The 26,586-nt window shown below is 36.0% G+C and overlaps 1 protein-coding gene across 3 annotated transcripts in view; it reads left to right on the forward strand.

The window, feature by feature from the left end:
* Window positions 1-26,586, forward strand: part of LOC118266371 (dynein axonemal heavy chain 5) — a 56,719-nt gene that overhangs the window by 29,358 nt on the left and 775 nt on the right. For all 3 annotated transcript variants that reach the window (XM_050703913.1, XM_050703914.1, XM_050703915.1), the window contains exons 18-33: window positions 60-254; window positions 1,157-1,453; window positions 1,715-1,833; window positions 10,271-10,632; window positions 11,107-12,090; window positions 12,170-12,665; window positions 19,591-20,233; window positions 20,475-21,269; window positions 21,443-21,691; window positions 21,766-23,334; window positions 23,409-23,577; window positions 23,692-23,844; window positions 23,927-24,902; window positions 24,996-25,152; window positions 25,526-25,678; window positions 26,186-26,318. In XM_050703913.1, coding sequence (XP_050559870.1) covers window positions 60-254; window positions 1,157-1,453; window positions 1,715-1,833; window positions 10,271-10,632; window positions 11,107-12,090; window positions 12,170-12,665; window positions 19,591-20,233; window positions 20,475-21,269; window positions 21,443-21,691; window positions 21,766-23,334; window positions 23,409-23,577; window positions 23,692-23,844; window positions 23,927-24,902; window positions 24,996-25,152; window positions 25,526-25,678; window positions 26,186-26,318 — 7,450 coding nt within the window. The remainder of the gene's footprint in view (window positions 1-59; window positions 255-1,156; window positions 1,454-1,714; window positions 1,834-10,270; window positions 10,633-11,106; window positions 12,091-12,169; window positions 12,666-19,590; window positions 20,234-20,474; window positions 21,270-21,442; window positions 21,692-21,765; window positions 23,335-23,408; window positions 23,578-23,691; window positions 23,845-23,926; window positions 24,903-24,995; window positions 25,153-25,525; window positions 25,679-26,185; window positions 26,319-26,586) is intronic.

Below are 26,586 nucleotides of genomic sequence, written 5' to 3' on the forward strand. Positions count from 1 at the left end.
AGTGTACCACAATATAAGTATGTATTCTGCTTATTGTAAGTTACTTTGTTTTTCTTCAGAACCCCGGATACGCTGGTCGCAAAGAGTTACCTGAAAACTTAAAAATTCAATTCCGTACAGTTGCTATGATGGTACCGGACAGACAGATTATCATCAGGGTGAAGCTAGCGTCTTGTGGCTTCTTAGAAAACATCACTTTAGCCAGGAAATTCTACACGCTTTACAAGCTGTGTGAAGAACAATTGACGAAACAGGTGCGTGAGAAAACTTAATGTTAAAAATAAAATGATTTTCACAAATAAATTGACTGCCTCGTTGCACGAGTGAACCGAACAAGGGGTTTCGAGTTCGATTCCCGATTCGATTGTCGTTGGCCTTTTTCGGTATTTCGAAAATAATCTTAGTAGTAACACGAAATAATCTTAGTAGTAACGAAAAGTCTGGAATTGTGCTCAGTATATGCCAATAGGCTCACCCACTATTACATGACGACTTATAACACAAATGGTGAAAAGTGGGTGTACCGTAATGTGCACCTCTGTCTACCCTTTCGGTGATAAAAGGCATGACGTTGTTTGTTAAAAATAAAATATGGAGGAACGAATAATGTCGCTCGCTCTACGCAATGTACGTTTGCTGAATCGAGATAGAGATGAATTTGAATACATACAAAAGGCTCGTAGAGTAGTTTGATTGGTTGATTTATGTTACTCACACATAGAACGACGATGTGTGTTCCCTCTGTGTATGAATTCAGGAACAAACTTCACCTGTTTGCAACGTATGCTATCCTAGTAGTTGTAATACGCTACAGTAACTGTAAATATGCTATAGCTATGGAGTTACAGTAACTTATGTATAATTTATCCGTGTGCAATAACACCTCTTGTGGCTCCTGGCGACCATCCTTATGAAAAAATAAATAAAGTCATTGAGGGAGCAGTGGACGTCTTGTGCTTAAGGAAATGATAAATAAAAAAAAATATATTATTACAAAATCAATATCACAGTCCGCCACTTAAGATTTCTTGACTTAACACAACTGTATGTATATACTGTAGTAGGTACTACTATAATAACCTTGCTTAAAAGAATAATGTGTTTTTTAATGGTGCTAAGGATAATTTTATATAACACGGAACACTAACTATTCCAGGTACATTATGACTTTGGTCTCCGTAATATTCTCTCCGTACTCCGTACCCTCGGTGCAGTGAAGCGAGTCAATAATAAGGACAACGAGAGTACTATTGTCATGAGAGTCCTTCGAGATATGAATCTTTCCAAGCTGATAGACGAAGATGAACCTCTTTTTATATCTTTAGTAGCAGACTTGTTCCCGAACCAGGCTCTAGAGAAAACCACATATAACGACTTAGAGGAAGCAATTAAGAAGCAAGTTAATTTACTCGGCCTCATCTGTCATCCGCCTTGGTTATTGAAGATTATTCAGGTACCCTAACCATTTCGATATTTTATAATGTACTTTTGTAGCTTGTTAATTATAAGGGTCAAAGAGGCTGCTCACTATAGGATAAACTATTTAGAATAAAATGTTAGGATAGAAGCAGGTAACGTTTTTTTAAATGCATATTTATTATTTTTATAAACTTAGAGGTGTGTATATAAAAATTGTAATCAAGAGTCTGCAAAAATAAATTTTCAAGTAAAATAGCCAATACAATTAGTTGAACAAAAATAATACATATTTCAGCTGTACGAGACACAGCGAGTCCGTCATGGTATTATGACGCTGGGGCCCCCGGGAGCCGGCAAGACAACTTGCATACAAACCCTCATGAGCGCTCTCACTGAAATTGAGAACCCGCACAGGTAACCTGTTTGCTTCAGAAACTATCAACGTAGTAATTATAACGAAACATCGAACCATACGTCACGAATGTTTGGAACTATTTACCTCCATGTAGTGCATGAACTCCTAGTAGCTGAGAACAAACTTTTCAATAAAGTTTGCACATGACGCAGCGGCAAATTTAAAATTTGCAAACTACGCTTTTATTCTACACGTATGAAGGAAACATTTCAAAACAATGTATTCAATTATGAATTTTATTTAGCTGGTTCTTAATGTACCTAATCTTCGGCAAAAAGAGATGGAATTGCATTCTTTAAATATTCTGCGACGTAACCTAACTGCGAACGAAAGTGCAAACATTACGACAATTCCTCTTGTAGAGACTTGTGTAAACAAACAAACAAATAATTATAAGTAAAATCATAATATATATGAGTTAGTTTCTAACATACAGTACCTTAATAGGCAACCATTCCTGGTCTACCTAGGTATGAAGCGCAACATTTAGTCATTCAAAATAGGTTTTATTTATTGTCTTTTGACATCAAAAAGAAGGTAATTTTCTGATTAAAAAAAAATTACGACCAACTTATTCCAACACAACTAACCGTATTTAATTGTTATAATAATCGTAATTCAGAAATCTGTCTCGTTCTTTACGGCCTTGTAGGATAAGGAAAAGTTAGTTTTATCGCATTCTTTAGTTCTCTTAGTACTTACTGTTGACCTGGTACTGTGAATTTTCTAGCACCGCATAGATCAATACTCTGTTGGTCCATCCCACTTGATATACTACGAATAAGGCCGCGTTTCCATTGAAGCGGAGCGGGGCGGAGAAGAGCTTAGCGGTGCACGAATTGACCAATCACTATGCTCGAAATCTCCGCTCCGCTTCAATGGAATCAGCATGAGCGGGGCAGAGCAGAGCTGAGCGGATATTCATAAAAATATAAAGCGAGACGATGCGGTGCGGAGGGCAGCGGGGCGGTGCTATGCGGAGGACAGCGGGGCGGTGCGGAGCAGTGCGGTGCGGTACTGTACTGTACTTAAGACAAGGATAGTGACACTAACACGACGCCAATGCTAACGTGTGACAGAGACATATAATCGAGTACCGAGTATTGTCGAATAAGCACGAAGATTCACGAAGTAACCAAAAAGGGATGTCCAAGTAGCGTGTGTGAGGGTGTTGTTTATCGATTTTCTTAAAATCGATTTCTACGAAACAAATTACTTATCAAACAAAAATATATTTATTTTCAATGTTATATTGATGTTTTAAATTTTCTTAAACAGTCGTTACTCAAATAGTCGTTAATGATAATTGATATTCAAGTAAATCATAACTTTCAATTGAGAAAATACTTTCTTTTAGTTTTATTTTCATGTCGAAATATCGTTTATAAAATTAACTATATTTGTAAATCTTATTTAGTTTAATATATCATATAAAAAAAAACAATCTCTAAATGAAAATATCGATTGCGATATTTGATCGATAAAGGGTCTATTGTATTTAGACATGGTCAATCTCTCAATATGATTCCAAAAGTATGCTCCGCTCCGCCTCACTCCACTCCGCTGACCATTTTTCACCGCTCTTCTCCGCCCCTCTCCGCCCAGCTCCGCGTCAGTGGAAACACTGACAACTTTTCACCGCTCTTCACCGCTCTTCTCCGCCCCGCTCCGCGTCAATGGAAACGCGGCCTAAAGCTTGATATACTACGTCCGTTTCCATGGTTACAGTATTGAGTCTATAATGGACTACTAACGCATTTACCGACATTTATTAACAGTCGCAGTATCCTTTTAATATCAAAATTATAATTAAAAATAAGTAAATAAATCAAACACTGCCGTTATGGGTCTGGTAGTATTAGTTTTTTTAACGATAATAATTTAGTCGCATTGCCAGCCATGTGTAGAAAATGTTGGTGCACAGTTACCGCAACCACTTTTAGGATAAAATAAATATAGAAATAAACAATATATTTTAACGGTAACTATTGGAAAATATTGTTATTTCTATTTGAATCTAATTTTATGTCATCCATAGTACAATTTATGTCATATAATCAAAGTAATTTTGTTACGAAGTGGCACGGCAGCGACAAAACTGTAATTTCGACGGACCGGCGTCTATTAACTTGCTATTATACACGCAATTACACATTTTCACTAGAAGATTAACTTTGAAATATGTTAGTAATTTAATAAAGTTTCATTTCTAAGTCATAATTTGTGATTATTCACACAAAAACCCCAAGAAAACTGCCTTTCATTGTCATAAATCTGTTTTATTGACGATAATACGAAATGTAACTTATACAATAGGTCATAATGTGCTCACAATAAGTGAGCGAAAGTGAACTTAAATTCCATGAAATAACGAAGGGTATGGCTTGGCAGTCAAGCAGAGTTAGTCACATGTTGATATCACGAGACCACCTCGTAGCGTTGATGGACTCCTAGTATTCTACCACGTATATAAGCGGATATCGAATGGTTCACGCAAGCGCACTGAGCATTTTTGGTAGCGCTGGTTAGCGTTGTGCAAGGCTTTAGTGAGAACTGGAATAATGATACGACTCGTTTTAACTTTAATTAAATTGTATTAGCGTAAAGAAATGTGTGCCTTTATACAGTTCCTACCTAAGAGGAGGGAAAACATCACAAGCAATTGAAATAAATAAATAGGTCAAATATATATTACCTACTAGCTAGCTAAATTAAATGTTTTTCGGCTTACTCACTGTTTGACAAGGACCTAGACTAGTTACAAACCATTCTAGAGGATCATATTCATAGTCACCGCGTCGAACTGCGAAAAGATACACTAGTAATTGCTATGTAACCTGAAACCGCTGAAATTGTGTAACGCCAACAGGTCAAACCGTTGAGGCCGTTATATTAGCAGGATGTGCCTGAGGACAAATTTTTATTGCCCTCTACTAATACCAACTGTATTTGAATGCGCTTACATTCCTTCTAAATAAAAAAACAAACTAAAACATTGTGTTTGTTGATGAGCGCATGTTGCTCCCTCTTACTGAATTCGCCACCGTATTTACCGTATTTTTGTATTTAATTAGAAGAACAAGTAAAATATACGTTATATTATACATTTTAATAATATTTACAATACTCGATATTAACAAAATTGGAATTAAATGTAGTTATTACAAATGGGAAGTCTACTTTAAGTTGGTAATATTTAGTTTAGAGCCTGTTTGACGCTGAATGAATTGTTGCCAAGGAAACGCAGCTGTTGCACACCACGTGCACAAAAGTGAAGTATTGATCCATCTAGAAGTTAGAGAATTTGCAGCACTAGGTTTCCATGAGAGCTAAGAGCATCTGGTACCTGTTCCTCCTACATAAAAACACTTATGTGTGTAATCTTCAGTGCACCACGCAAGCGCCCACCGTTCTTTGTTGGATCTAAGAGACCAGAATAGAGAAAATGAGATAAAAAAAGCTTGCATTAATATGTGTGGGAACCAAACTACAGGACTTGACTTGACTTTGCTGTTGTGTTAGTTAATTAACCTTACAGAGTAATTATATTGCCGTGTTACATGTGAATCAGGACTTAATATTAATTACCAGGTAAACATTATTTAGTAACATTATTCGGTTACAGTGTTTTGTTTATTAAGTCTAGACCTACACCAAGTGCATCGCTGTCAAGGTAACACAGCAGGCTTGCCACGTGGTGAAGGCAAAGTTATTGATCCATACAGACGTTACAGAATTTTCAATACTAGGATTGCATAAAACCGTAGGGTTGCACTATTCTGACGTAGGAGCTACGTTTCAGCTCTATATAGACTTAGGCTCGAAGCAAGCGCGCTTTGACGAAGAGACTTTAAAACGTGTATACATAGTGTACCTACCCATATTATATTGAACCATAATTTATTCAAAGACAACTTACTATACAACATTGTAAAAAATATTAATAAAAACATACGAGCGTTTTATTCCAGCATATTAAAATAACATGAATAATTTAGAATCGTGTAGCGTTTGTAGTGTCATCTAGAAAAATATTGGATATATTTTTATTTGCGAGTTAGTTTTCTGTGGTAAGCCTACCTAAACGTTGCCAACTCGGCTATAGACCTTGAACTTGCAGACGATCTGTGTGCATCGTTTCCGTATCATAGCAACCAAACCAACCACGTGCTCTTTAGATAGTATTGATCCAAACTGCTAGTATGAAATGTGCAGTACTAGGTCTTCATGTAGCACTAAGAGGTAACCTGGAACAGGTTAACACAGGAAAGAAGAATAAGTTTACACACATAGCAAGCGTTTATTATATTGTAACTTGATATATGTAATGAGCATACGCTACTTTTTTATTAAAGAAGTGATAACTAGATGACAATGTAGGTAGAGTACATCCCTATTATTGGAACGGGAATCGCAAGAGCCGACTGATGACTACACTTTAAACGAGGCCAAGCAGCGCTCTCTGATCACTTGAACATTTTAACTTGCGATATCGCACCCAAACCAAAAGTAGAACTTATGGCAAATTGGCAAATGGAGAGACCGCCCAAAGTTCAGTAGCCAATAGGCTGCTGCGAGCTGTTGATTAATGTGTATGTGTGTTGTAAAACTAAATTTAATACTCAAACAGAATTTTCTCTATTACTATTCATAGCGTATACAGTTAAGAATATTGTCACAATTTCATAAATGATGTATGGAAATGAACTGGTAATAGTTGTTTGCCAGAATTGTAACATGTTATTTTCTATTGTCCTTGCCCACTTTAATGGGAAATATACTCGTATTTTATTTGTCTTGGTTAATGTAAGCGTGTCGCTTGGTCAGTTGGTTTTTTGGGAGAGAGGGAGGTATATCGTCCTTTAACCTCTCCCGCCTAGGGTGAGGCGTGTCAGACTCTTACTGACTAAAAACCTCTTACCCGTGCTCTTCGAGCCGGAACCCCGGTAACACGCTAGGTAGTTCGCAGCTCCGGGTCAAGCATAACCTACTGAGCACCATCTGTGGTGGTCTGATGGTTCTTTGAGGCACGCGCCAAACGCGACGAGGTGCTGTGATCAGTACATGCGACTTTGATTTAATTCTTGTTGAATTTTGCTATCCTAGTACTTGGTGCATTAGTGCAGAAATAACACCCGCGTGCTGAATCCCGTCACTGCCATCGATTCCATCTAGTGAGATGGGTACGTTTCCTGTTATCAATGCGTTTAGTACACAAAAAAGACGACGCAAATATAGACAGATATAGATTAATTATGTGAACCAGTTTTACAGGAATTTAATAAAGAGAGAGTATACGAATATTTTTTAAATAATCTGTAATACGAGTAATGTGTTTAAAATAATGTAAAGAAATCCACACAATTATAGGGTGCTGACGTAACGTGAAAGAACTTCATTGTATGGTATTAATTTATAGAATGTTAAAGCAGTCTCAATTGACGAGCATACATCAAAAGATTGATGAATGTAGCACATCTGCAAAAAGAGGTACCTATGCAGAATCTTTGGCGTTTAATCATCCCTTCCTATCCCAATGGAAGACAGGCGTAACGATATGTATGTATGCATATGTGTTTGTTATAATATTTCATTTATTGAAGTAGTAGGACTGTAGATCGCAGGCGTAAAGTGCATCGTTGTCATGGTAATCCTAGTAGCGTCCCACGTGCTTTGGGCATAGTATTGATCCGTCCAGGCGTTATGAAATGTGCAGCACCAGGTAGTCATGAAACACTAAGAGCAACTGAGAAATGAAACATTTAACTAGACTATTGCATGTATGTAGGTAGGTATAAGTTTTGCATGTCGTGGGAAGACAGGGGTGTAGAAAACACTATGCCTGATCTTTCTGTGTTCGACATATTTAACAAAGATCAGCAGCGTTTTCTGATAAACTTAATCTTTTTGAATAGGGGTCTCCAAGCCGCTTACTAAACATAAAGGTTTTAGGCAAACCCCACTTTTGCGATATAGGTCCATAGTCTAGTAGTAGACTCTCACCGACTGTTCATGGTGGTAGGTATTATTACACTTACCTAAGATATTGGCACTATTGATAAAAGAAATAAATAAATCTATAAAAAATATATGAAGTTTCATAGTAATTCTCAACCCACGTTTATTTCTACAGCTCCCATCTTAATTGTTTTGAAAACTGCATGGTTCGTTTCAAAAAGAAAAATCGACACATTTACAACGTTTTGTAACAAAAAATGATAACTAAATGTACTTAAATAATATAGCATTGATGTTTTATTATTCAACATTTACTACATACATTTATAAACTGTATTACGATGATATAAGACTGCAATTCATCTGCACCTTTTCTGTCTTCTAGCTTTGCGTTTGCGGGTTATTGTAATTGAAAATAGTGTTTAATCCTTGATTTTTATGTATAACCACAGGTTTTGTCATAGCCAATCTGTGTATATTTAGATTTTGTTGTGTAAATAATAAATATTGGTTGTCTTAAAGCAGAGTTCCACTCAGCTCTTATTGGTTGATGATACCCTGGTCTTAGGTGCATTTATGCATAAATTAACGCAAATGTGTAGTAGTTCCTTGTTACATTCAACTGATTTGCGAAGAAGTACTGAGAAGTACCAGTATAAGCTTAATGTTAATAGTTTTATTATTAGTATCTTATACTTTCTCATTATTTGAGTCATTTTTTTTTTTTTTTATGGAACAAGCCGGCAATCGAGCAGACGTATTACCTGATGGTAAGCAATCGCCGCCGCCCATGGACACTTGAAACACCAGAGGCGTTACAAGTGCGTTGCCGGCTTTTTGGGAGTTAGGAATTTAAGGGTTGTTGTTCGGGAATCGGGGATGGGGAAGATTGGGAAGGGGGGAATTGGGCCTCCGGTAACCTCACTCACACAACGAAACACAACGCAAGCGTTGTTTCACGTCGGTTTTCTGTGAGGCCGTGGTATCACTCCGGTCGAGCCGGCCCATTCGTGCCGAAGCATGGCTCTCCCACACTTAGTCATGATATATTACCACATTTTTAGCTAATGAAATCTCGAAAGTAGCATAAAATTTGTCTTAGTACTTGATATATGAGTATTATAAATATATTAAATGTGTTTACCTAAGTTTTGGTGAAAGCCTCTAGTCTGTATAAATGATCTTTCTTTTTGTTGCTCTTTGTTTGTGTAACGGTATGGTATGGTATACTTAGTTGATTTATTTTTGTGCTTTTTCACGTTCCAATTTTATAATTCATTATTTCGTATATATTAATGTAATTAATATATAACCCTATTAACGTAATAATAATAAATAAGTAGATTAAATTTTGATTCAATTTATTTAAATTAACTAGGAAATATTAAATACAATACTTAATAAATAATAAAGCGTGGTGAATAACACGTAACAGTTTTTAGCTACGGCGTAACCAATGCAATGATTATTACTGCTACGCATTTGTAGCTCCTTGATATCTTTTAGCCTTTTTATATTTAACATACAATTTTCTCATATTACATTTTCACATTTAAAACATACTACGTACACTTGATCGATTAAAAATGAATAGTTGTTCTACTAACACAAAGTGTGATTGATTGGACTTATTAGTTACTTCATTATTCATCGAAAGTTAATTGATACTGAGACGTAAGTCGGCATTAGAAAAAGATAGTACAAACATTTAGTAAATTTACACAGAAAATATTAGCGTTACTTAAAGAAATGTATTTTGGTAGTCGTCGTCATGGTCTTGAGTTTGTAAGTGCAGTGAAAATGCATTGTGAGAATGCACGTTACTAGGAAGTAAGAAAGGCTAGGATGTTAAAACCTTTTCAGTCTATGAAGCTACCCACACTAGTAAAAGTTTCAACACACTTGCATTTAAGGTCATATGAAACTGTTGCAACCGTTGGAGAGAGCGGGATGTCAATATGTGCTCTGCTAGTGTTTGACCTACATTAGTAGCAGAAAATTTATGAATGAACGCTTGAACACTATATTTTATTTATAGGTCCAATGAATGAGGCTATCTTTCCGTCCCTTTCAGTATTCCATGATTCATGAAGCCGGCAGCACGCTTGCTGAAACCAATATTGATGTTTATAACTTCCGCAAGTTTTAAGTGTTAAATGATAAATATGGCAATTACCAGAATTGGCATGCACTGTGTTTAAAAAGAGATTTACCATGTTACCTTACAATGTATTTTAGTATTTCTAGACATTAAATGACCCAAAAAAGTTGGCTATACCTACTTAAGCATTTCTTGAGTTAGGTGAGCTGATGTTACTCTTTAAACTATTCGATTCACCACCGTGTGTTAGAACCATCATCAATGTGATGATGTTTTTAAGAATATATTTTTAAGCAATAGTTATTTAGATTAAACTGAGTTGTATAAATCTGTGCAAAACGTTTTTATTCTAAACATACCATATTTTGCATTTACAGAGAAATGCGGATGAACCCAAAAGCCATAACAGCTGCGCAGATGTTTGGTCGGTTAGATGTCGCCACAAATGACTGGACTGATGGAATTTTCTCAGCTCTGTGGCGTAAAACACTCAAAATTCGTACCGGAGAACATATTTGGTTAGTGTTAGACGGTCCGGTTGACAGTATATGGATTGAAAATTTGAACTCTGTTCTTGATGACAATAAGACTTTAACTTTGGCGAACGGTGACCGTCTAACGATGTCTCCGACTTCAAAAATTATATTTGAACCCGAAAATATTGATAACGCGTCTCCCGCTACCGTCTCTAGAAATGGCATGGTGTACATGAGTTCTTCAGGATTAACGTGGGACCCAGGTAATAAACATATTTAATTATACTAGTGGTCGCCTAGTGGTTGAAATTCAACCATATATGATTTAATTTACAATACCACTTAACATACGTTCAAGGATAATTTTTATTTAACTCAAACTCAAACAAACTCTTTTATAAAACTCTATTCATATGAGACGTCAATATCATCGCAATGTCTATCGATTTTGACGTTTTGTCAAATACGATCAGATGTGAGCATGTGTGTGTAATGTTTTATTTATTGATTTAATGTACTTTAAAAGCATTATTTTTGAAAAATATTAGCGTTCTTCACTTCTCCTACACATAAACTATAAGTGTACCAAATTTTATGCTTCTACGTCCGCGCAATTTTCGTAAATAGCGGTCCAAAGTTTTTGCATCACGTATTAATATATAGATTCATTGTATGTGTACATCTTATGGCCATAATCCAAACTCGTGGGACTTATTACAATCATTTTATATTTCCAGTGCTGCGAGCTTGGCTCAAAACTAGATCGCCTCGAGAGAACGAAATTTACACTCCGCTTTTTGAAGAAACATTCCCGATCACCTACACATGGTGCACACAAAACCTCACATTCAGCATGCGCGTACTTCAAAGTAATATTATAGCACAAATATTGAACCTTCTAGAAGGATTAGTGCCTCCACAAATAGTTGAATCTGAAGACCCCTCAGGTAACAAGTCGCTTAATGGTGACGAGGATGAGGAAGAAAAAGACAAAGGCGAGGAAATCATATTATTCACCCCCGAGCACCTTCATAAAGTTTATGTATTTAGTCTCATTTGGGGGTTTGGATCTCTACTAGAAACTGAAGATAGAACACGATTTGATGGTTACTTGCGAAAAAAGTTTAGTGAAAATTTAGATTTCCCGAAACATCCAAACAATAAACCATGTATTGTTTTTGATTTTTATGTAAAACATCCCGGTAAGTGGGAACTGTGGGATGATCTAATGATGCATTACCAGTATCCAGATACAGCAACACCTGACTACGCGAGCATTCTTGTTCCAATCGTCGATAATGTTAGAATTAATTACTTGATCCACTGTATCGCTAAACAAGGAAAAGCAGTGCTTTTGTTAGGGGAGCAAGGTTCTGCAAAAACTGTGATGATGAAGGCTTATATGAAAAATTGCAACCCAGAACAATTTATTGGACGCTCGTTTAACTTTTCATCAGCCACAAGCCCTTATCAGTTCCAAAAAACTATAGAGAGCTACGTAGAAAAACGTAGTGGCATGACGTTTGGGCCTCCTGGTGGGAAGAAAATGTTAGTTTTTATAGATGACATAAACTTACCGCAGATAAATGAATGGGGTGATCAAATAACAAATGAAATTGTAAGACAGACTATGAGTATGAATGGTTTTTATAGCCTTGAGAAACCCGGTGATTTCACTACTGTCATAGATATACTGTTTCTTGCTGCTATGGGTCAACCTGGTATGTTAAACATTTCTAGAAACAGTTTTTTTATTTGGTTATTTTCTTGCTTAAGTAATTTTATATTTGTTTTTCCCAGGTGGTGGAAGAAACGACATCCCAGCTCGATTGAAACGTCAATTTTCTATATTCAACTGTCCATTGCCAAATAATGATTCAATTGATAAAATCTTCAAAGTCATTGGTGAAGGTCACTATAACGCAAAACGAGGTTTTGCTGCCGAAGTCAGGTCGCTCATAAAGAAAGTTATACCTTTGACGAGGGAACTCTGGGCGAGGACTAGAGCTAACTTGCTGCCTACACCTGCCAAGTTTCACTATGTGTTCTCTTTGAGGGACCTCTCTAGAGTATGGCAAGGTATGGTGGGGACACTACCTACAGTAATAGAGTCTGAAAAATGTTTGATGCTTTTGTGGAAACACGAATTCTCGAGGGTATTTTCCGACCGATTCACTCATGAAAAGGACAAGGAGTGGTTCAACAAAGCTATGTATGATATCACTGAAGAGGTGCTCGGGACAGAATATAAGAAGATGATGCTAGATAAAGAACCTGTCTTCGTAGATTTTATGAGGTACGCAATTTTTTATACCCACCAAAATAACTGATAAATGAAAATATGAAGCATTTTTGTATTAAAAATAATAGGCTCTACACGTAAATCACGTGTTGCTCATGTAGTTGTACTGGGAATTCAAAACCAGACAGTGAGTCCTATGAATGCGGTATATTTGAGTCTCAGGGTCGATGGAAACTTTCTCTTTCGTTCCCGTGCTACATGGAAAGTGAAGTTATTTACCACTACTGCACGTGGACATTAGTGTGCGCAATTTAATGTACGGTTCTTCGCCCTTATGCTTTCTTAGTAACTGGCACTATGAATAACGATCGGAAACTATTCCCTACATACTTATATCCACGATACTAGTTCATCTCTTACTCCTTATCCCAGCTGCACTCTCGCAGTTTCATGATATCTTGGTAACTGTAGGCTTTGCGTATTGATTGGAATTCCACTGAATTTAACACGTTGCCAGCTCGACTTATGGCTTTAACCCGTCGTGTACCGAAACAGGGATCCACGCGAGACACAATGTTTATTGTAATATAGTTTATTGTAATAATAATCAGCTTATAATAACATATTAGTATTTGAAGCCTCCTTTTAGGCAAATAATGCCTGTGTTAGGAGGTCCGTTTTCTATTGTGTCTTATATACAAGATACATTTTTGTATTAAGGTTAAACATTAAGTACGGTACTAACTTTTCAAACTTTTTAAACAAGCAAACATATGTTTAATACTAAAATAATAGACTTTGTTAATATTCATTGAAAAAGGAAAAAATACTTTATATTTTTATACGATTATTGTATTCCATCTATTTTTATAATAACCAAATTCTAATCTTCACATATTACATTATTCACATTCATTATCAAAATGTAATTCACTTCGTATAAGATGTAATCCGGCAGCATTGCATTTAATAATATTTTTACTACGGTATTGAAGGAGACCCCAGCTCAGCGTCATAAATTAACATTCTAAATTTTGAACAATATACATATAAGTAAAGTCAACCACTAATATATCAATATTCATAGCAGACATGTAGTAACTATGTATTCTGTACCAAATAGAATAAAAACTAGAAATCGGCATAAATTGACAACCGTCAGTGTTTACCATCACCATTATCTTCGAGGGTTTCGCTGTGTGCCAATTGTAAGGTATAACCTTCGTGCATGGCATGCTTTCTTGTATCAGAAACTAAATTTAACGATCGGAAACTATCCCCATTCTTGGTGGAGCGATACTACGAAGGACGTCATCCTAGCAATACCTTAGGGCTTTATGGTTTCTTGGTAATAGGAACGTGGTTATTGATCTGGTTGTCGCAAATTGCAGCAACGGTTCCACAAAATCAATCGATAACTGTGACGCTGATACTTTTTGCATGCCTATTAAATAAAATTATATCTGCTATAGGTCTGACGTCAGTCCAAATCCACCATTGCATCTTCATGGTTTCTTGGTAACTATTGCACGGTTATTGATCTGATTTATGCACAGCAGTAGCCGACTTACTACATTTTGTCAAACTTTAATAGATTGTCGACTTTATTACAGATCCATAAAATCGAAAATCCTTTAAAACTTGATGAATTTTACCTTACCTTAGGCAGTATTCCAACTCTCAAACACACCATTGCAGCTTCATGTTCTCTTTGTAAGAGAGAGTTAACTTATTGATCTTGTTGAGGTTAAGATTTGATGCAGCAGCAAAACCTCCAAAGAACCATACGTTTATTATAATAGCATTGCAGTCAGTACCTAGAGATATTTTGGAATAAAGTCAGGCCAGAGCAGTCTTAACTGATGCGTTTGTAAGACCAGATGCATGAATATATAACGAATAAATAACAAATTAGAATAACAAATACGTTATCTGAACTTCACATTCATTTCCAGCGCCTCAATAAGTTCCTGAGAATAATCAGAGAGAGTGACGTATTTTGCTTGAGACTGGCAATTCATTCTGAATTTTTATTTTTTTGCTGAGATATTGTTTTTGTATTTTTTTTCTTATTCGCATTTTATTTTGATTATATTTTATTTTTGTATTATTGTCAACTTAAGATTATATGTATACTGTGCTTACCTACAACTGTAAACACAGATGAGCTTAAGGTATTTTTTATGTTAATGTTATTTTCATTGTGCAATATTACAGTATTTATGTTAGTGACACCAAATAAATAACGTAAATAAATATAATGGATGATTGAGAAGTCAGGGTCTGTTATAAGCCAGAAACTTTAGAATCTGAATTTTTGCCATCACTGCCGCTGTAACTTTTTTCGGAAAATGTTTTGGTTTCCCTAAGATGACTATGTCTGGCTTGCCTTTCGACTAACACAGGTTTTAAAGTGCTACAAATATGGAGATTCCTTCTAATTAGGATTTTCATCAACATTAACAAGAAAAGCTTTTAAAGTTTATTATTTCCTTCATTATTTCCTTCAGGAGAAAAAAGAAAACAGTGTTCTCCAATTCAAGGATAACTTAAATTAGATTATCAAGTACTTAACTAAAATAATAGGAAAATACGATCCGATTAATTGTAAAATCGCTTTTGTAACTGGGAGAAACATTCCAACTTTGCAGCGCAGCAATTGCGTTGGCGTATACATATCAATGCAGGTACCGGTACAGGTATCTAGTACACAAGTTTCATTTACACTTAACGCTGTAACTACACAGAAATACAGGACAAAAGTTACCAAAATAGATTCGCGAATTCAAATTATGCCAACTTTTATTCATGTACTATGCGTATTCAGTCATTTTTTAAGAAAAATATCAATTTTACGATGAAAATACTTGGTCGTAGTCGGTGTTGGAACAACTGAATTAATGCGCCCTATGTATAAGAACACTTACTGTGTAAACAAAAGTAAACCTTAAATCTATGAGTGTTACATTTCAAATTGGTGATCAACTGAAGTTTGACATCCTACGTTTCACTTGTAGCTGTTTTCACAACACGAACCGTTGAAGCTCCATGTGCTCCTGGTATTTAGAATCGAAATCGCGCCGAGTTTATATTTTCACGCAAGCGCATTGCGCTGCGGTCCACGTGTAACGAGCACGTGGTCTTGTCGGTCGGAGGGCAACGAGGATTGAAAGTAGTTATCATTTCGTTATTATTTTTTATGTTCTTAACTGTTAGATTATACTGAAAGCCAATGGTGAGTAACTTGAGGTCGAATATTTTACACTGTACATAGGTTTGGTAAATTTTCTACTGGCTAACATTCTTTCAATATCTTAATTTCTTCCAACCAGCGCCACACATGGGAAATTCTGGAGTAATAGGACACATTGATAAAAGGAGTGGCTTTATTTTAATGGAATTCAGTTTTTCAGTATATCTACAACACTTGATTTACAGTAATAAGTATGTATTGTTTTAACATGATCAAATTGATCTAAGCATCATAAATCAACTAAAGTTACTAATTTCTACATTATATGTTAGATACATCATTTTAGAATCAACACTATCCATTTTTGACCCAAGTCAAAAACTCCGCCCCTATTCGTACATTATTCGTCAATTGACGAGCAAAATACTTCTTTCGCGTTTATGTTACCCTGGTACACTGAATGTTTGAGAGGACAACTTTGTTGCAAAAACCACGCCTCCTGAGTGGGGTACAACTTTCTGTAGTCACTAAAGATGTGTGTACCTGTAGTAATATTTATGTGCAGTGTGCAGGTGGTTTTAGGGAACAAATTTGTTCCTGAAACCACGCCCCATTGGTGTTGCCTCTTAAGAACTAAAAGGGCTCTGTGATTTTATAGGTTCAGAGCACTAACCTGTTGAGATAACTTGATTGTAAGAATAACGCCCCTTTTTACATGTCCCGGTTCTCCAGTACACAGTTGAGAAAGTAGCTTTTATAACGTTGAGTGATCTATTTTATAAATACTTGACTAGCTACTGCTGTGCTGCTATGTGTTGTGATTTCTGCACTAAATTATAATTATTTCGTACTAGCTGGACCGGCAAACTTCGTACTGCCTCCAATATTTTTTTCTCACCTTTTTAACCTTCCCAGGACCTGCACAAATAACTCAAGACCAAAATCTGCTAAATCGGTCTAGCAGTTCTCGTTTTAGCGAGACTAACAAAAATCAACTGATTTTTATATATTTTATTTTTTTTCTCTTAATTTTGTACACCTTATATCAGAATATTAGTGGACATTTGTTTTACAAAACTTACAATCTTGCGGGAATCCGTTGCACGTGACACGGCCACCAGTTGCCCAGGTACCCCACGCCATCCATACAGTTTAATCTGTTTAAGTAATTTAGGTATTTACGTGGGTATTCACGGTACATAGAGTGGGAAATCTAGGCGCTTACTCAATGATGGGCACGTGCCGGCGCGCCGTGCACTACACAGAGAGGATCAAGGATGTAGGTGTACTTCCTTATAGACAAAAGTGCTATTACAGGTGTTGCAACGTGTGGGCTTTGGGATTGGTCTACTAAGAGGAACCGGGGCCTCCTTAAGGTTTTGGTGAGGTAAAAATTTAAACAGCAAGGTGCATTTTAAAAGTTTCCTCCCCGTCAACAAAAAAGAAAAGGTATTTTTACCTGTTATTCTAAAAACATAGAATACTTACTTAAATGTCGTCTTCCATTAGCAGTGGAACGCCAAATAACTAGATTCTGTCAAGTAGGACTCTTTTACTCTAGTATCACCTACATTTAAGGAAATCAAAAAATTAAGGAAATCGTATTAAAAAGTACCATAAATATTCCAAAAATAAATATGGCTCAAGAGCTTACACGTCTTTTGATTCGCAAAGTTTGAAAAGTATGGTCACCCATCTATAATCTGCCTTGTGCTGCATCATTGCTGGGACTACTCTACAAACTGTTTGCTTTAGCCTCCAGTAGTCAGTAATTGTTTACATATGAATTATTTTTTTAAATGTACATTATTATTTGTGTGTCCAACAATGCCTCATCGTTCGCAATGCCATCTGGTTTGAAACTGGAAGTACTACGTTACCAGACTGAGTTAGGTTACTCGTGTTTGCTTACAATCCAGTGAAAAAGCGGGTCTGCTTATCCTTATCTGGGCAGATGGTGCTTTGTATAAAGTTGAGTTTATATCATTAAATATTGTTAAATCATTACACTGTTACACAGCTATATACAATACATCAAGTAAAAGTGAAACTCTGAGAGATGAGAGCTCTTCGTGGAAATTCGAAGCGCAAACAAAATTCTAGGAATTTCGCTCGTCCTACAAGTATCAGTTTTACTTTCATTCTAATACGCGTTGGAATTACGATACGAGTTAAAATCAGTGAAAACGTATTTGTACGCAACCTATGAAATCACTACTCAACAAATTTTCAACTTTTAATTTTATCTGAGTTTTCATTATGTGATTATTATTCCTTGCCACTGATATTATAAAAATATATAAAGAAGCACTTTTCATCACATCTCAATTTCCAGATATACACCTATGTCCGAAATGACAAAGTTGTCATGATTTTATTCTTGTTTTAATTGGAATGGTGTGGTTTTTTGGAGTGACTGGCTGTCCTCTTGTACTCAGATGCTGGGGTACGTCTAAGAAGGCTCCAGCAGTAATCTGCGAGCATAGCAGGCTCCCATCGACCTTGAAAACGTTTCTCAAACGCAGCAAAATCTTGATGAAAGCGTTCTCAGTGTTTGTCACTGACTGACCCCATATTGTCAAGGAAAAAATCCAAATGTGCATGAAGAAAATGCAGTTTAATGACATATCGCATCCCAATTTATGGAAGCAGTCCAATAATATATTTATTTTTTCGCGAAAATCATCTGCTTTCTTGTTACCAAGGAAATTCTTCGTGACATCGACAAAAGCTTGCTTGCCATGCTTGTTTTTCAATATTGTTGAGAGTAGATGTAAAAGACGAGTCTCGAATTAGTTTATTTATGTCTGGACCTACGAAAACACCCTCTTTGATTTTCGCGTCACTAAGTTTAGGAAACTTTTGCTTGAGAAACTGGAATACAGAACCGTCTTTGCTTAATTTTTTGTCAATTTTTTTTATAAGTCCTAATTTGATGTGCAATGCCGGTAAAATTAGTTTAATCAGGCTAAACCAAAGGATCAAATTTAATGTTTTGTTGTCCCACAACTATAGAGTGACGTGATGGCCAATCTTTTTTTCATAAAATGTAGTGATCGCGCTCGGCTTGGCGTACCAAATGGCATTTTTTTTTTGTAGTTCCCTTAGACCAACCATTCAGATTCGTATAGCATCTTAAACAGCATACTTTAGGCACCCACAGCTTGTTATGATTTCTTACGTCACGGTTAAAATAAGCTCGATAGGCCTGTTTAATTAAGTCAGACAGAGACTTTTTTTTCGCTTTTGGCGTAAATTCTCCACAAACATAGCAAAATAAATCAGGACTATTAACACACGCTCGCGACATTTTAAAAAACAGTTATTAAACTAACGAATGGACTAAGTTTCATCCGCAATAGTTATAAATTTCATGACTACCCGTAATCTAACTATTGAATGTCGGTAAAAAAATTAAAAGTCCTATACACCTCCAAAAATGTGATATCAAAATAAAATGCCTATAGTTATTTATCATAAGGCAACCTCATTATGAAATAATACGCAATGGGTCAGATATTTTTTTTTTGTGTTGAATTATATACATACATATTATATTTATTAATTGACAAAGTTTATTATTTTCACAGAGTACGACCGTGAAAAGAATTAACTTTGCCGATGCAATTTATAAAATAATCATATATAATATAAAATAATCAGTTGGATAAAGATATCTTATCCATTATTATATAAAATAATTTATATTCATCCAACTGATTTAACTGACAGTAACTTAAGCTTTCTTTATAAATATTGATTTTCTTTTCTTCTTCTTCTTTACAGAGATGCTCCGGAACCGACTGGTGAAGAAGGCGAAGATACCGATATGGAGTTGCCTAAAGTATATGAGCCTGTGTTTGACTATGCCGAGCTACGCGAACGATTAGACATGTTTCTCGCCCAGTTTAATGAAATGGTGCGAGGTTCAGGCATGGATCTAGTATTCTTCCCTGACGCTATGCTTCATTTAGTAAAAATATCCCGAGTTATAAGACATCCAAGAGGAAATGTAATGCTAGTAGGCGTCGGCGGCTCTGGAAAGCAATCATTAACTAAGTTATCTACATTTATAGCCGGATACCGTTCATTCCAAATAGCTTTGACTAGGTCTTATAACGTTAGCAACTTTCTTGAAGACTTGAAGTTACTTTATAGATCATGTGGTGTTCAAGGAAAGGGAACTACATTCATATTCACAGATTTAGATATTAAAGAGGAAGGGTTTTTGGAATATTTGAATAACATTCTTTCGTCTGGCGTAATATCAAATTTATTTACTAAAGACGAGCAACAAGAAATTATTTCCGAGTTAACACCAATCATGAAACGTGAAAATCAGAAGAGAACTTTAACTAACGAACTTGTAATGGAATATTTTTTGAACAGAACTTGCCAAAATCTTCACGTTGCATTGTGTTTTTCACCGGTAAGTAAAGGCATGAGTATTTGAATCGTTAACCTCTTTAACTTACTTGTCAATGTTCCACAAAGTCTGGTGTTTTAAACGTGACCTACTTTTGAGCTACGTGTATAACTTTCAACCAAATGTTTACCCAATATATTATCTATAACGTGTAAGTACGTTCTCCGCATTAATTTTACTTAATTTTTTTAATAAGTTGTTAATAGTAAGGTAATAAAGTGATGATGATTAATGTAATTTTCAGGTCAGTGAAGCATTCAGATACCGTGCTATGCGCTTTCCTGCCCTTATTTCTGGATGTACGATAGATTGGTTTCAACCTTGGCCTAAAGATGCATTGGTTTCGGTAGCTGATCACTTTTTAGCAGAATTTGAAATTGAATGTACAAAAGATGTTAAAAAAGAACTAGTAACTGTTTTGGGAACAATACAAGATGTGGTGTCACAGGTATCAGTAGAATATTATCAAAGATTTAGACGTTCTTCTCATGTCACGCCTAAATCATACCTTAATTTTATCGGAGGCTATAAAACAATTTACCAAATGAAGCAGAAAGAATTAGGTGATGGCGCTTTGAGAATGGACACTGGCTTAGAAAAACTACGAGAAGCGTCGATATCTGTGGAAGTTTTGAAAAAAGATTTGGCTGTAATGGAGCAAGACTTAGCTTTAGCCTCAGAAAAAGCTGGTCGTGTATTGGCTGAAGTAACAGATAGAGCAATGCAAGCTGAAATTGTTAAAAATCAAGTGCAAATTGTAAAAGAAAAAGCCGAAGCACTGGTCGCGTATATTGCAGAGGAAAAAGAAAAAGCTGAAATAAAGTTAGAGGCTGCGAAACCGGCTTTGGAAGAAGCTGAAGCTGCGTTGAATACAATAAAACCGGCTCATATAGCTACAGTCCGAAAATTGGGTAGGCCTCCACATCTCATTATGAGAATTATGGACTGTGTACTTATTTTATTTCAACGACGGCTGCATCCTGTTATATCTGACACAGCTGCACCTTGCCCTAAACCGTCTTGGGCTGAATCACTAAAGGTAAAGTGTAATAACTTTATTTATCTGCACTACCCTATGGTTGACCATAAGGTATTAAGGACCACCATTCACTGTTATGTATGTAAAGAAGAAATAAATAACTAATCATAATGATATGGTGAATTTAAAACTCACCGTCTAACAGTTTGACAGGTAATGTTTTATTTTTTTAGATGATGGCCAGTACTACGTTTTTATTACAACTACAGAACTATCCTAAAGATATTATAAATAATGAAATGGTGGAACACTTGACTCCTTATTTTGAAATGGAAGATTACAATATGGACACAGCAAAACGAGTTTGCGGTGATGTTGCTGGTTTATTATCATGGACCAAAGCGATGGCTTTCTTCCATAGCGTAAATAAGGAAGTTTTACCATTGAAAGCGAATCTGTTGTTGCAAGAAGCGAGGTTAAAGGTAAGTAACTAAAGTAACATTATATTTGTAACATTTTTAAATTAATTATATTAATATCTAATTTCATATAACAGGTAGCCATGGATGACTTAGCGTCAGCTGAAAGACAATTGGAAGAACGAGAAATGTCTCTACGAAAAGTTAAAGAGCAATATGAATCAGCAGTTTCTGAAAAACAGCAATTAACAGATGCAGCTAATGTATGCTTAAGAAAAATGACAGCTGCTACAGCCCTCATCAACGGTTTAGGTGGTGAAAAGATTAGATGGACACAACAAAGTAAAGATTTTAAAGAGCAACTTGGTCGACTTGTCGGTGATGTGGTTCTAGCGACCGGATTTTTATCATATTGTGGCCCTTACAACCAGGAATTCAGAAATAGTTTACTTAGTACGTGGATGGGAATACTAACTAGTAAACAAATACCTGTCACGCACGATTTGAATATAACTAATATGTTAGTGGAAAGTGCTACTATATCAGAATGGACTCTACAAGGTCTACCAAATGATGAGTTGTCGGTTCAGAATGCTTTGATTGTGACTAAATCTAGTTCATATCCACTGTTAGTTGATCCTCAAAGTCAAGGCAAGAATTGGATCAAAAACAAAGAAAGTTCTAATGAACTTCAGATTACATCTCTGAATCATAAATACTTTAGAACTCATTTGGAAGATAGTTTATCCCTTGGACGACCACTTCTGATAGAAGACGTTGCTGTAGAATTGGATCCAGTTATCGATAATGTTCTAGAAAAGAATTTTATTAAATCAGGTTCCATTGAAAAAGTTATTGTTGGCGATAAAGAATGTGACGTAATGCCAGGATTTATGCTCTACATAACAACTAAACTTCCTAACCCTGCTTATTCACCTGAAATAAGTGCTAAAACATCTATTATTGATTTCACTGTAACTATGCGGGGTCTAGAAGATCAGCTGCTCGGTAGAGTAATATTAATGGAGAAGTCTGATTTAGAGGAAGAAAGAGTTGCTTTATTCGAATCCGTTATGAAAAACCAAAGGAGTATGAAAGAATTAGAAAGTAATTTACTTTGTCGATTAACTTCATCTGAAGGTTCATTAGTAGACGATGAAGCTTTAATTCAAGTATTACAAATTACCAAAACGACAGCGGAAGAAGTAAATGAGAAGCTCAAAGTTGCAGAAGTAACAGAGAAAAAAATTGTTAAAGCTCGAGAAGAGTTTAGAGCAGTAGCAGCCAGAGGGTCAATCCTATACTTTTTGATCGTTGAAATGAGTAATGTAAATCTGATGTATCAGAATTCATTGAAACAATTTTTAAATATATTCGACAACTCCATTACTAAGTCCACAAAAAGTAATGTTACTGAAGAACGAATAAATATTATACTTAAATACTTGACGCATGAAGTATGGGCGTTTACACTACGCAGTTTATACGAAAGGCATAAGGCATTGTTTACTTTAATGTTGGGGATGAAAATTGATTGTCAACGTGGTTTGATATCACATGATGAATTTATGGCATTCATCAAAGGTGGTGCGTCGTTAGATTTAAACGCCGTCACTCCTAAACCTTTTAGATGGATCCTTGATATCACTTGGTTGAATCTTGTTGAAATTAGTAAATTAAAAACGTTTAATGATGTTCTTATTAGGGTAAGTACCATTCTAATTGGGTAGATTGTAACTCCTGCAAAAACTCTTTAATAAAAATTATAATTTGTATTTAGATAACGTCCAATGAGAAAGAGTGGCGAGTGTGGTATGAAAAGGCAAAGCCTGAAGAAGAACCTTTCCCTAGTGGTTATCAAGAAAGTCTTGATGTATTCAGAAAACTATTACTAATTAGGTCTTGGAGTCCCGATAGAACCTTATCACAAGCAAGAAAGTATATTGTTGGTAAGTACTAAACGGCAATTTTTAGAGACGTGAATTGACGTCATCAGTACGTCGGAAGTACGAGACTATGATTATTAAATTATCGTTAATTCTTAAATTATACAATCTTTTTAGATTCTCTGGGACCAGAATATGGTGAAGGATGTATTCTCAACTTAGAAACCACTTGGGAAGAATCAGAACCACGAACACCACTCATATGTATTTTATCTATAGGATCTGACCCATCAGCGCAAATAGCAGCGCTAGCGAAAGCTAAAGAAATTGGTAAGTTGGTGAAGCTACAAAATATATTACTTTATACGTTTATACATTACTCAACTATACTATAAATACGAAATTTCTACAGTATTGAAATCTGTATCTATGGGACAAGGTCAAGAAATAGTGGCGAGGCAAATGATCTCAGATTCAATGAACGAAGGAGGTTGGGTACTGCTACAGAATATACACCTGTCGCTTCCATTCTGCGTTGAAGCAATGGATGCACTTATTGAAACTGAGCATATTCAGGAATCGTTTAGGCTTTGGCTTACAACAGAAGTGCATACTGAATTTCCGATAGGCTTACTACAAATGGCAATAAAGTTTACTAACGAACCTCCACAAGGAATCAGAGCTAGTATGAAAAGGACATATCAGAATATAACACAAGATTCTCTAGATTATTCTTCATTGCCACAATGGCCTCCACTTCTTTACGCTGTAGCCTTTTTACACACCATTGTACAAGAAAGAAGGAAGTTTGGACCGCTGGGCTGGAACATCCCGTACGAATTCAATCAATCTGATTATGCTTCCAGTGTCCAATTTGTCCAAAATCATTTAGATGAAATCGACCCTAAAAAAGGTATATCATGGCCCACAATATGCTACATGCTTGGCGAAGTAATGTATGGTGGTCGAGTTACTGACGACTTCGATAAACGCTTACTAACTACATTCACCAACGTGTGGTTTTGTGATGTTTTGTTACGCCCTGGTTTCGAGTTTTACAAAGGTTATAAAGTACCTACTACAAGGAATATTCAAGGATATGTAGATTATATCAATCAGCTACCCCTCACCGACACACCTGAAGTGTTTGGTCTGCACGGGAATGCTGATATCACATATCAGATAAATAGTGCTAAGGATATTTTGGATACCATCTTGAATGTGCAACCAAAGGAAGGTGGAAGTCAAGGCGGAGAGACAAGAGAAAGCATCGTGTACCGTTTGGCTGAAGATATGTTAGAAAAGTTACCAAAACAATACGTTAGTTTTGAAGTTAGAGAAGCACTTCAAAAGATGGGCGCGTTTCTTCCTATGAATATTTTTTTGAGGTGATCTTATACTTTTATTTACATAACTATCTAATAAACTTAGTCAAAACAACAATAGGTACAATCCTCAATCTCAATCCTCAATCTTTACAGGCAAGAAATTGACAGAATACAAAAGGTTGTGAAGACTGTCAGTTCAACACTGTGTGATTTGAAATTAGCTATAGATGGTACCATCGTAATGAGTCAAGGATTAAGAGAATCTTTAGATGCTATGTACGATGCCCGTATCCCACAAAAATGGCTCAAGGTGAGTTCTAATTCAATGATTATACTCATACAATTTTTACATGCGGGAAACTAGTTGGTCGCGCTGAAAGTTCATTTGTCTTTTGTTTCAATAATCGGACTATTATTATTTCACGATAATATTTCGAGATTGGTCATCAATCACCATTGTCTTATCTCATATGCGTTGCAAACAACAGGCAAACCGCCCCCATATTTACCACCTAAGGAGCGGCTAACTTTGTTTATGGCTAGATAGCATTATATTAATCTAACCGCATTATTTCTGTCTGTCAGATTTTATTTGTCTAGCTATAGATATGAATGCAATTGGAGAGAGGACGTAGAGAACCTTGGATTACCTTAAAATAATCTTCTTACATGCTAATTTATAGGTATCTTGGGAGTCTGCAACACTCGGTTTTTGGTACACAGAATTGTTGGAACGGGAACAGCAGTACAGAACTTGGCTTCGAACTGGAAGACCATCAGCGTTTTGGATGACGGGATTCTTCAATCCTCAGGGATTCCTTACAGCTATGAGACAGGTAACGTATTTTTATAAGTTACTTTATAATCTAATAGTTTGGAGATTGATAGCCGATTCAGGTAAAAGCTACTAAAGGCCGTATGTAACAATAACATTTGTGTTTAAAAAAATTATAACAGTGGTTGTAGAGTATGTTACATGCTATTATAAATGTTACACAATGTTGTATAACGTTATATAACTGCTGTGTGGGAGCACCTTTACTAAACTTGTGTTAACATGTATGTACCTAAGTAAGGCGAATAACAACTGATTAAAAATAAAATTATGGTGCATCAAAATTATTACAACTACGTATTCCTATGTGTTGACAACATATCCATGTTTGTATGTTTGGTCCCTCAATTACATACCTACAAATCTTACAACAAGTTTTGTTTTGTGGTAATTTGTTAATGTAAAACGATGTGAATAGGAATCAAGAATGGGTGAATTGGTATTGCGAATCTATTCACTGTTCTTTGTCTGGGTTCCTCATCACCCTGTTGTACCGTACTGATTGCAGGAGGTGACACGTAGTCATAAAGGCTGGGCTCTTGATTCTGTAGTTCTTCAGAACCACATCACTAAACTAAATAGAGAAGACGTCCATGAGGGGCCAGCGGAAGGTGTTTATGTCTATGGACTATTTTTAGAAGGTAAAAAACTGTTTATGTAGTATTAATTTTTCATAAACTCAATGACACGAACTGAAAATTCCTGACTTTATCGAGTCGAGAAACGTAGTTGCAAATCAAAAAGACTAGTTTGATTCCTATTTTGAGCATACTAGCTACTAAGGGCCAACTCACACCGAAAGAGCGGCGAAGGGCAGCGGAGCGCAGCGACCCGCTCGGTAGAGAAGGCGCGAGGATTCCCGTGACTGCTCGAGAAGTCGCTGGAATGCGCGAGAAGTCGCGGGACACC

Source organism: Spodoptera frugiperda, chromosome 25 (genome assembly GCF_023101765.2).
Source record: "Spodoptera frugiperda isolate SF20-4 chromosome 25, AGI-APGP_CSIRO_Sfru_2.0, whole genome shotgun sequence".
NCBI classification, from domain to species: Eukaryota; Metazoa; Arthropoda; class Insecta; order Lepidoptera; family Noctuidae; genus Spodoptera; species Spodoptera frugiperda.